The sequence below is a fragment of the Vulpes lagopus genome, chromosome 15 (assembly GCF_018345385.1).
Source record: "Vulpes lagopus strain Blue_001 chromosome 15, ASM1834538v1, whole genome shotgun sequence".
Taxonomy (NCBI): Eukaryota; Metazoa; Chordata; class Mammalia; order Carnivora; family Canidae; genus Vulpes; species Vulpes lagopus.
This window is the reverse complement of record NC_054838.1, coordinates 33,415,143-33,427,574: the sequence shown is the minus strand read 5'-3', so window position 1 is coordinate 33,427,574 and position 12,432 is coordinate 33,415,143. Positions and strand designations below refer to the sequence as shown.

Genomic DNA, 12,432 nt, shown 5'->3' with positions numbered 1-12,432 from the left:
AGATTCCTGCTTACTTTTTCTATGAAACAACTGAGACTGCTTTAGCTTTTTTTTTACTTTCTCTTGTGTGACTTCCCATTTATGCCAAGGCCATGGGGCAGCTTCTCCTATCCAGTTCAGTTATCCAGTTATTTTTCCAACTCCTCCTCCTCTTCTTTTCTTTTCTTCTTTTCTTTCTTTTCTTTTCTTTTCTTTTCTTTTCTTTCTTTTCTTTTCTTTTCTTTTCCTTTTCTTTTCCTTTCCTCTTCTTTTCCTTTCCTCTTCTTTTCCTTTCCTCTTCTTTTCCTTTCCTTTCCTCTTTTCCTCTTCTTTTCCTTTCCTTTCCTTTTCCTTTTCCTTTTCCTTTTCCTTTTCCTTTTCCTTTTCCTTTTCCTTTTCCTTTTCCTTTCCTTTCCTTTCCTTTCCTTTCCTTTCCTTTCCTTTCCTTTCCTTTTCTCTTTTCTTTCTTTCTTTCTTTCTTTCTTTCTTTCTTTCTTTCTTTCTTTCTTTCAGAGGGATAGAGAGTGGGAGGGGAGAAGCAAAGGGAGTGGAGAGAGAATCTTAAGCAGGCTCCACATTCAGTGTGGAGCCTAACATAGAGCTTGATTTCACAACCCTGAGATCATGACCTCAGCCTAAATCAAGAGTTGGACATTCTAAAAAAAAAAAGAAAAAAAAAAAGTTGGACATTTAACTGACTGAGCCACCCAGGTGCCCCCCCTCCTTTTCTTCTTTACTATAGGTAGGCAGTTGTTCCTGCCTCCACTGCTCTGACAGACACTGAAATTTAAGGCTTGCCTCAAAAGTGGTAGAGAGGAAAAGCTGTACAGTGTAGGTACCAGTTCCAGGGAAGTAGCTAGAGGTAGATCCTTAGAAAGATCCTGGCTTTTTCCCAGCCCTAGACACCTCCTTAGGAGTATGTACTAAAATGTCCTGGTTTCATTTTCACATATTCTGGACCTTCATCTATTAAGAGACAGTATAGCAGAATAGTCAAGAGCAGTAGACTGATAAGTACTGATAAGGATTGAATTCCGCTTTTGCTGTTATGCTGTATGACTTTGGGCGGTTTCTAATTCTGTACCTCAGTTTTCTTATCTGCTAAATGGATGTATTAATAATAATCTGGTTCATAGAGTTATAAGGACTAAATAAGAATTAGGAACTTAGGTCAATGCAATAATATTATTAAATGTTAATATATTACACCTCTTCTGAAAAACACAAACACCCTGAAATAGATGCAGCCAAATAATCACTTATTATAATGTAAATCAGTTTTATTAAATTGCTTCCTTTCAAAACCTGAGGTCAGCTCCCCAGAGGTCTGGCTATTTTCATAGGTGTTCCTTACCTTTAAGAAGTTCATAGTCTGGTAGGGTAAGACACACATGTAAGCAAATACTACAACACAGTAATAGAGATCTGTGCCTAGCACAGTGCTGTTGAAAGGCAGGAGTGATCAGCAGTGCCAAAATGGCAGGCAGAGGAGGGCATGCTTAAGCTGGCTGTTACAGGATCTGCACATAAACAGCAGGGAATGGGCAAGGTCTTAAGAGAGAAAGTGGGGGTTAGTGAAACCATCACAGATAACAGGTAAATTCTCCATCATTACATGCATACAGCTCTTTTAATTGTTCATTTACTGATCAAAATGAGCAAAACCTTTTAGAAGTTCTTAGTTGTTAGGGAACAGCAGTTCATTAAAAAACAAGTGTGCCCTAGGAATGACAAATAGTTTTAATCTGTGCTAAATCTAAATTTAATTGATTGATGTTGACTGCCTAGAGTGCTTTGTCCAGAAGGATTCTGAGGGCATCACTTGAGGTAAGTGAAAAAAATGCAGTGACTGATTAATGATCAGCATTAAGTGTGGACATAAGGAGATCGAACAGCACTTGATAATTCTGCTGTGAAGCCAGACAGCCAGTGCTCGGATCTTGGCTCTGCCACTTTCTAGCTGTGTGACTATCACAGAATATTTAAACTACTCTGCCTCGGTGTCCTTGTCTCTAAAATGGGGATAATAAAACTGCCTATCTCCTAGATTGTTGGTATAATTAAATGAATTAATATATATGAAGTATTTAGAACAGTGCCTGACACATTGCAAATACTCTCTTATTAGCTGTTGTTAGCTACTATGTATTTTCAAGTAAATAAGATTAATATAAAACCCAATGGAGTCCAGTATGCTTATTTATATTGTTGGGTTTTTTTTAACTTTTTTTTTTATTTATTTATGATAGTCACACAGAGAGAGAGAGAGAAGCAGAGACATAGGCAGAGGGAGAAGCAGGCTCCATGCACCGGGAGCCCAACGTGGGATTCAATCCCGGGTCTCCAGGATCGTGCCCTGGGCCAAAGGCAGTCGCCAAACCACTGCGCCACCCAGGGATCCCTTTTTCTTTTATTTTGTAAATGTTTACAAGTAGGAAGCTAACTTAAATATCCTCAGTTCTGGGCAGCCCTGGTGGCCCAGTGGTGTAGTGCCGCCTTCAGCCCGGGGTGTGATCCTGTGATCCGGGATCAGTCCCATGTCAGACTCCCTGCATGGAGCCTGCTTCTCCCTCTGCCTGTGTCTCTGCCTCTCTCTCTCTCTCTCTCTCTCTCTCTGTCATGAATAAATAAATAAAATCTTTAAAAAAATACCCTCAGTTTTTTCCTAGCTGTTTGGTACACAGTGCAATTTGAAGACTATTTTCAACATAATATTGATTCCACAGGTAGAGTATTAGAATAAGGAGAGTTGGAATGACTGGTATTTGAGTGACTTGGGCTTATTTTTAATTGTTTCACTCTAATATAGTGTGAGATTGATGTGTATTTATCTGTAGAACAAATATAAATTGTGCAGCTTCTCAGAACTCTTTTGGTTTGGTTTAACGTTCATTTTATATGAGTTGCCAAAAGGTTCAATGACTTTTTTCACATCCTAATTTTTATCCTATGGATTTGTAAATGTTTCCTAGGGGTTCATGTGGGATGTGGCTGAGGAACTGAAGGCTATGTTGGTGTTTGCAGAACATCGATACTATGGAGAGTCCCTACCTTTTGGTAACAATTCATTCAAGGTGAGTACAGGCATACCTTGTTTTATTGCACTTCGCTGTACTTCACAGATCATGTTTATTTGCAAACTGAAGGTTTGTAGCAACTCTGTGTTGAGCAAGTCAATCAGTGCCATTTTTCTAGCAGTATTTGCTTCCTTTGTGTCTCTGTCATTTTGTTAATACCTGTAATATGTTAAACTTTTTCATTATTATTGTATTCGTTATGGTGATTTGCGATCGGTCATCTCTTAGATGCTTACATAAGATGGTAAAGTTAATTGATAAGTAATGTATATGTTTTGACTGCTCCACCGACCAGCTATTCCCTCATCTCTTTCCCTCTACTCAGGCCTCCTTATTCCCTGAGACACAAAAATATTGAAATTAGGCCAATTAATAATCCTACAATGGCCTCTAAGTGTTCCAATGAAAAGAAGAGTTGCACATCTCTCACTTTAAATAGTAAGCTAGAAATGATTAAGCTTAGTGAAGAAGGCATGTTGAAAGCTAAGAGAGGCCAAAAGCAAGGCCTCTTGTGCCAGTCATTCAGCCAGGTTGTGAATGCAAAGGAAGACTTCTTGAAAGAAAATAAAGGTGCTACTCCAGTGAATATACAAATGACAAGAAAGTGAGACAGCATTATTGTTAATATTGGAGAAAGTTTGAATAGTCTGGATAGAAGATCAAATTAGCCACAATTTCCACAATTAGATCAATTTCCCTCAAGCCAAAGCCTAATCCAGAGCAAAGCCCTAACTCTCTTCAATTTGATGAAGGCTGAGGGAAGTGAGAAAGCTGCAGAAGAAAAGTCTAAAGCTAGCAGAGGCTGATGAATGAGGTTTAAGGAAAGAAGCCATCTCCATAACATAAAAGTGCAAGGTGAAGCAGTTAAATGCTGATGTAGAAGCTGCAGCAAGTTATCTAGAAGATCTGAGATAATTCATGAAGGTGGTTACACTAAACAATAGATTTTCAATATAGACAAAACAGCTTTTTGTTAAAAGGGGATGCCATCTAGGAGTTTCATTGCTAGAGAGGAGAAGTCAGTGCCTGGCTTCAGATCTTCAAAAGGATGGCCTGATTTTCTTGTTAGGGGTTAATGTAGCTAGTAACTCTAATTTGAAGCCAATGCATGTTTACCATCCCGAATATCCTAGAGCCTTATAGAATTTTACTTACAAAGTGGACTTTGTGCTATATAAATGGATGAACAAAGCCTGGATGACTACACATCTGTTTACAACATGGTTTACTGAATATTTTAAGCCCACTGTTGAGACCTACTGCTCAAGAAAGAAGTTCTTTGAAAATATTATTGCTCATTGACAATACACGTGGTCACCTATGAGCTCTGATGGAGATGTACAATAAGATGAATGTTGTTTTCATGTCTGCTAATACAGCATCCATTCTGCAGCCAATGGATCAAGGAGTCATTTTGACTTTCAAATCTTATTTAAGAAATACATTTTGTAAGGCTATAGATGCCATAGAGAGGGATCCTCTGATCTGGGCAAAGTCAATTGAAAACCTTCTAGAAAGGATTCAATCCTAGATACTGTGAAGAACATTCAGGATTCATGGGAAGGATTCAAAATATCAAAATTAACAGGAATTTGGAAGAAGTAGATTCAAACCCTTGTGGATGCTGAGCGGTTAAAGACTTCAGTGGAGGATATAACAACATGGGACACCTGGGTGGCTCAGCAGTTGAGTATCTGCCTTTGCCTCCAGAATTTCGGGATCAAGTCCCACATCGGGCTCTTTCATGGAAGCCTGCTTCTCCTCCCTCTGCCTTTGTCTCTGCCTCTCTCTGTGTCTCTCATGAATAAATAAATAAAATCTTAAAAAAAAATGGATATAACAACAGATGTGATGGAAGCAGCAAGAGAACTAGCATTACAAGTGGAGCCTGAAGATGTGACTGAATAGCTCCAATGTCATGATAAAACTTGAATGGATGAAGAGTTGCTTCTCATGGATAAGCAAAACAAGTGGTTTCTGGAGATGGAATCTACTGCTAGTGAAGATTCTGTGAAGATTGTTGAAATGACAACAATGAATGTAGAAAATTATATAAACTTAGTTGGTAAAACAGTTGTAGGGTTTGAGAGGATTGATCAGTTTTGAAAGAAATTCTGTGGGTAACGTGCTGTTGAACAGCATCACATGCTAAGAGAAAGCATATTCATGAAAGGAAGAATCAATCAATGTGGCAGGCTTCATTGTTGTTTTATTTTTAAGACATTGCCACAGCTACCCTAGGCTTCAGCAACCACCACCCTGACCAGTCAGCAGGCATCAACATTTAGGCAGGATCCTCTACTGGTAAAAAGATAAAAGCTCAGAAAACTTACTGAAGGCTCAAATGATGGTTAGCATTTTTTATCAGTAAAGTATTTTTAAATTAAGGTATGTACATCTTTTTAGAAATAATACTAATGCACACTTAATAGACTACAGTATAGTGTAAACATAACTTTTATGTACACTAGGAAACCAAAATAGTCGTTGGACTCGCTTTATTGCGATATTCACTTTATTGCAGTGGTCTGGAAGTGAACCTGCAATATCTCTGAGGTATGCCTGTATACTTTTTATTTTTAAGTTTAAAAGGTTTTTGGGTTTTTTTTTTTTTTTAAGTTTAGGATACTACATGTTCTAATAACATGTCCCACTCTAAGAAAGAAATGATAGCTTTAACTTGAACAGCTTGAAATTTCAAAAATTTGTATTTAATCTTTTCTTTTTATATGCAATCAAACAGATTAAGCCTTTCTTAAACCATAATATTATCATTTCTAATGTTAATCAGTCTTTAACTCCGTGTGATGAGGCTAGCCTTCACCAGCAAAATCTTAAGGAATGGCTGCAGAGACTATGGAGGGAACTTCTCATTGTTTCAAAAATGTCAGTAAATAATTCTGCTTTATAAGTTATACACTTAAATTACGGGGTCTACCACAAAGAAAAATATAATGAGTACTCAAATATTTAATAAGGTATTTTTCAATATAGTCAGAATAAATTATCCCTGTTTTGGGAGTCCATCCGGCCACTTAGATTCCCTTGTGGCCTTTCCTGAGCTCACAAGGAGCTTTGGCCTTGACCATAGACTCTACACCTAATAAAAAGGGTACTTTTTCCTTAACTAAGTCACTCATGTACTACCTTTGTGATTCTGGGTATATGAATTTGCCATCTGCACTATTACCTACATAATATTTTTCTCTAAACAACTAACTTTTCAAACTTTGTCTAGGTATGTTTTTTTCTAAATTACATTAAAAGTATTAAATTTAAAAAGATTGTGTATTATCTAAGATCAGCTATCCTTTTGGGGAACTCTGAGTCAAAAGAACTTGGGGACAGTAATTTTCTAGGCTGCCTATTTTGAAAGGAGTTTTAATTTTTGTTCTCAAAGGCTTTATTAGCTCATGTTATAAATAAATAAAATAAATAAAAAGTCCTTGTGTTGTAAATGAAAAGCAGAACAATTTGGTGATATGTGTGCCACATAGTGATACTGCATGGGAAACTCAATTCTTTAGTTTATTATTCTGCATAATTATCTGATTAGAGGAGTTGATGAGTTCTGAAACCATTGGGAAGTAGCTTATTGCAGGCAAAAACGTAATATCCTCTCCTAGATCCCTTTGATTCATACTTTGTTAGCAAAACGGAGCTAAGGGTTCTCTTTGATATCCTTCTTTCTCTTCATGTGCTCACAGATTTTGTCAGTAGCTTAGGAGATAATATTACAAATATGTGAGGATTAGAAAAAACTCACACTCAACCATATATGGTGCCATGAAAGCTGGAAGTAAAAGATTAGTGACAGACAGACAATGAGAAAGGAGGTAAGGGATCCCTGGGTGGCGCAGCGGTTTGGCGCCTGCCTTTGGCCCAGGGCGCGATCCTGGAGACCCCGGATCAAATCCCACATCGGGCTCCTGGTGCATGGAGCCTGCTTCTCCCTCTGCCTGTGTCTCTGCCTCTCTCTCTCTCTGTGACTATCATAAGTAAATAAAAATAAAAATTAAAAAAAAAGAAAAAAAAGAAAGGAGGTAAGAGGTCAGAAAATCTGCATCTTGGATAAGGAGTAAAGTTAAAGGAGTAGGTGACATACATAGGAAAGAGGAAAGATGAGAACTGTGATTTTTGAATGTGCCAAATGATGGACAAAGTCAAACAGTGGTGAGACCAAAGCATGAAGATCAAATAGGGTAGCCTAATAGGTATATAGCTGGACTATTTACCTATTGCTATGTAACAATTTACCTCAAACCTCAGTGACTTAAAACAGCAATTGACATTTATTGTCTCATAGTTCCTATGGGTAAGGAATTAAGAGTGGCTCGGAAAAAAAAAAAAAAAAAGAGTGGCTCGGCTAGGAGGTTCTTTTTCAAGGGGTCTCATGAGGTTGAGATGTCAGCTGGTGCTAATAGTTATCTGAAGGCCTGACTGCTGCCAGAGAACCCTCTCCACTATAAGGAGAATCCACATGAGTGACAAAATGTTGCAGGGTGTTAGCAAGAGGCTGCAGTTTGTCTCTTCCTAGGTTTCTCCAAAGCCTTACTTGAGTGGCCTCATGACAAAATAGCTGGCTTTCCTCAAAATTAGTAATCCAACAGAGCAAGGTGGAAACTGTTTGGGATTATTATGACTTAACATTGGAAGCCACATATCACTTCTGACACATTTTGTTGGTTAGAACCAAGTTACTAAGTCCAGTCCAAGTTCAAAGAGAGAAGACTTAGACTTTTAAAGGAAATACTTTATTAGCCTCCTCAGCTTAGCAGGATTCTGAGTTCTACCTCTCTATGTTGAAGCGAAGCAATTATCTCTAGGCAGAATTAGATGATCATGGAACTTTATGAGTATCCTTCTCTCAGGAATCAATGTTTTACATTGCATGTTTTCTAATGCTTGAATATAGTTGCTATATTGGTTTTTGTTTTTAACTCCAATTTTATAGTTGTTTACAACAGGGTAATTTCCAGTTGTTGGTATATCAGACATGATAATTATCTTTCTGATTAGGGAGAATGAGTTTTATTTTGATTGATGATTCTTTAATTTTTCACAGGATTCAATATACCTTTGTATGGTAGCCATACAGACATATTTTATTTATTTGAGAGAGAGAGAGAATAAGTGAAAGGGAGGAGCAGAGGCAGAGGGAGAAGTGGACTGCAGGCTGAGCTGGGAGCCTGACACAGGGCCTTGATCCTGGGACTCTGGAATCATGACCTGAGGCAAAGGTGGATGCTTAACTGACTGAGCCACCCAGGCGCCCCTAAATGTTTCAGGTTTTTTTAACTTTTATTTATTTTTTTTGTAAAGATTTTATTTATTTATTCATGAGAATAAGGAGGGAGAGGCAGAGTCATAGGCAGCGGGAGAAGCAGGCTTCCCTGCAAGGAGCCTGATGCAGGACTTGATCACAGGATCCTGGAATCATACCCTGAGCTGAAGGCAGATGCTCAACCACTGAGCCACCCAGGTGCCCCTGTTTCAAGTTTTATTAAAATAAAAATTATAATACAGCAATTGTCTGTTAAGCTGAGAGTTATATTCTATCACATTTGCTATTTTAAATGTTACAGTTTGTTTCTGTTGTTTCTGCCTCAACAAGATCTTTGGTAAATAGCATTTTAATAAAAATTACATTGTTCATCCCACAAATGTAAAATAATTTTTTTTTAATGATTTGTTTAAATCAGCTTTGCTATTGTGTTGACTGGGTATTTTAACTCAATTGCCTAGATATTCTATTTGGAGAAAAGCTTATCTGACTGGCTTTTTTCCTGGATCTATGCTATGCCTGGGCTGCTATTATGTGTACATTTATACGTGTTCTTTGTTACTTTTCTTTAGGATTCCAGACACTTGAATTATCTGACATCAGAACAAGCTCTGGCTGATTTTGCAATGTTAATCAAACACTTGAAAAGAACAATCCCAGGAGCTAAAAATCAACCTGTCATTGCCGTAGGGGGCTCTTACGGTGGCATGCTTGCAGCCTGGTTCAGGATGAAATATCCTCATATGGTGGTTGGGTAAATGCATTTATGTTGGACATGAGCACTTCTTAATGATTGTCAAGGCATACTTAGAAATTTGGGGGGGGGGGGTAAAACATGTTCTGTTTACTGATATTTCTACTTTCTATCTCATTAACAACTTATTTCTCTCACCATTTTTGTTCAATATCAGTTTTGATTTTAAAACTTGAATTCAGTGAGTTACATTTGTTTTCTTTTCTCCTTTCTTATTTTTCTCACCATTTAGAGCTCTTGCAGCCTCTGCCCCCATCTGGCAATTTGGTAATCTGGTATCTTGTGGTGTATTTATGGAGATTGTAACTACAGATTTTAAGAAAAGTGGCCCAAATTGTTCAGAAAGCATCCGTAGGTCCTGGGATGCTATTAATCGATATTCAAGAACAGGTATGATTCAATTAATAGAATAGATATCATGGAGTTACTTACCTTTCACTTGTTAATTTCAACACTTCTCAGTTTTTTTTTTTTAATGTAAGTAGAACATACAGAAAAGTACACAAATAAAATACATCACTTGATGAAATTTCACAAGGGAAAATATAATCAGTATGGTATAATAGTATAATCATCATCTGGTATAATCAGGAACATTTATGTTTTGTGTCTGCTGTCTTTTGCTCAATATTATGTCATACATCCATTTGTTGTATTTAGTTGTGGTTTACACATTCTGAATGCTCTCTAATGTTCCATTTTATTTATTTACTTATTTAAATAGTATCTTTGAAATGGAATAATTCATATAAGTAATATCTTTGAAATGGAATAATTCATATAAATTCTGGCAAACTCAGAATAGACAACTTGTTTATCATAAGATTATATAGGTGCTCTAAAAATATTTTATTAAATGTTGAAAAAGCATTCTTGGATATAGAAGATTGAATTTTTTAAAATACCAAATAAAACTTTCTGTCAGGGACTGCTTTTTAGATTCCAACAATGTGATTCTATTCTCAGGTGCTGGCTTGGGTTGGCTTTCTGAAGCCCTTCACTTATGTGCCCCACTAACAAATACTCAGGATGTCCAACATTTGAAAGTTTGGATCTCTGAAACCTGGATAAATCTGGCAATGGTGGACTACCCTTATGAGTCTGACTTTTTACAGCCTTTGCCTGCATGGCCTATCAAGGTAATAGGAAAATGTCCTGTCATCACTTTTAATATGGACTTGTCTCACTCTCTTTTTGTTTTTAGAAGGCATCTTTCCTTTTTTTAAAAAAATTTATATTCAAGTTAGTTAACGTATATTGTACTATTAGTGTCAGGGTTTTGTTTTTTAAATTGGTGCTTTCTGCTACTTTGAGCATCAGAGGAATCTCCAGTGACAAAGTATGGTATTACTTTGGTATGACTAACCTGGGCAGAAATCCTTACTCACCTTGGACATCTTATCTAACTTTTCTTTTCTTTTCTTTTTAAGATTTATTTATTTATTTTTTAGAGAGAAAGAACACAGTGGGGAGCGGGGTAGAGGGAAGCGGAGAGACTCTCTTAAGCAGACCACACTGAGTGCTGAGCCCAATGCAGGGCTCATCTCAAGACCCTAAGATCACCACCTGAACCCAAACCAAGAGTTCACAGCTTAACCAACTGCACCACCCAGGCTCCCCTTACCCAGTTTTGCTGCATTAATTTCCTCTCATTTGAATAAAGGAGAAAAAATGTGTAGATTATAGAGTTTGAATTAGAACTAAGACCAGTAGTTGCTGCTAATGGAATGATTACTATATGCCAAGTCCTGTGTTGTATACTTCGCATGGATAATTAATCTTTGTGATGTATGTGAGACACATAGACCTATGTTATATATGGTTAGTGTTTAATAAATGGCAACTGCTATCATAGTGCTATGATTCAGTCAACTGCTAATGTATTCTAAGCGCTGCACATATCATAAAGAAGCGATAACTATGCAGCAGAGTGGAGTGGAAAGAGTACTGACTCTGAATCCTTGATCCACAACTACCATTTATCAGGTGTGATCTTGGGTGAGGCAGTCTTCTTCCAAACCTCCATGACTTGCTCTACAAAATGAGATCATGATATTTACATTTCCGATAGGGTTGTGCTGAAGATCAAATAAAATATTAGATGTGAAGACACTCTGTAAAGTGTAAAGATACATTATACCATAAATGTTTAGGTTCTTTGCATGGCAAAATTCTTTATTGTGTATCCCCTTTTAAACATTCTTTTGTAAAGAATATTCATCTTACTTTTTTTTTTTTAAGATTTTATTTATTTATTCATGAGAGACGCAGAGGGAGAGAATGAGAGAGGCAGAGACACAGGCAGAGGGAAAAGCAGACTCCAAGCAGGGAGCCTGATGTGGGACTCAATCCCAGAACTCCAGGATCACGCCCTGGGCCGAAGGCAGGCTCTAAACCACTGAGCCACCCAGGGATCCCCTCGTCTTACTTTTAAAATCAAAATTTGGCCAACTTAATGGTTAAGTTTAGAGAATATAACTGATTTTACAGCTACAATGAGTGCCGGAAATGTAAATACACTTGATAATATGAGAACCAGTTTTCAAAAGCACTTTCAACTTAATACATTCTTTTTGAACGTAATATTAAATGAACATTTTGCTCAAAACTTTGTAACCCAAATGGAACAGAGTCATTTGCTATTCATCATCGAAAATATAGAATGACAAGTGGATGTCTTGCACATAGCAGGCCAGAGGTAAATGTGTAAAGAATTAAATTGAGTTTAATCAATACAGAATTATTTAAAAGAGCAGATTTCTTTCATGATAAGAAAACCTGGATCAAAGTAATGAGAAAAAACTAAATTTGAGCCAGTTAGCCTCCATATATGTCTTTGTGCTGATACCTTTATCTATATTATTTTACTGTTTACAGAATACTTTCATGTATGCTATCCCATTTAATCCCCACAATATGGGAAAAAGCTACAATGGAGAGGAAATTTATGGAGTTTTATGGAGAGGAAATTTAAACTCCGTGAAGAGTGGTGAAAGTGGAATTTGAACTTGGGTCTACCATTGTTCAGAGCCTCTGATCTTCTACCATATTGCCCTGGATTAGGAGAGGATTTGGATGAAGTTTTGGGTGTATCTCTAGCCATATTGTGTCAACTATCAGATTTAACTGTATTCTTTGTACAAAGTGAGAATTATGTTTGGATTTTTATGCCCACTCGAAGAGCAAATGAGTTTGTCAGGTGATAAAAACATGGGGAATTCCCTTGTTATTTAGAATGAAGGTAGGCAAACTTTATTTGTAAAGGACTAGATAATAAATATTTTATGTTTTGTGGGCCATTCAGTTTCTGTTGCAGTTACTCAGTTCTGCAGTTATAG

At 37.1% G+C, this 12,432-nt stretch overlaps 1 protein-coding gene across 2 annotated transcripts in view; it reads left to right on the top strand.

Annotated features, from left to right (window-relative positions):
* The window catches only part of LOC121476278 (prolylcarboxypeptidase), a 64,122-nt gene that overhangs the window by 33,519 nt on the left and 18,171 nt on the right, over positions 1 to 12,432 (top strand). For both annotated transcript variants that reach the window (XM_041730094.1, XM_041730095.1), the window contains exons 3-6: positions 2,952 to 3,053; positions 8,913 to 9,094; positions 9,327 to 9,484; positions 10,061 to 10,233. In XM_041730094.1, the coding sequence (XP_041586028.1) occupies positions 2,952 to 3,053; positions 8,913 to 9,094; positions 9,327 to 9,484; positions 10,061 to 10,233 (615 nt within the window). The remainder of the gene's footprint in view (positions 1 to 2,951; positions 3,054 to 8,912; positions 9,095 to 9,326; positions 9,485 to 10,060; positions 10,234 to 12,432) is intronic.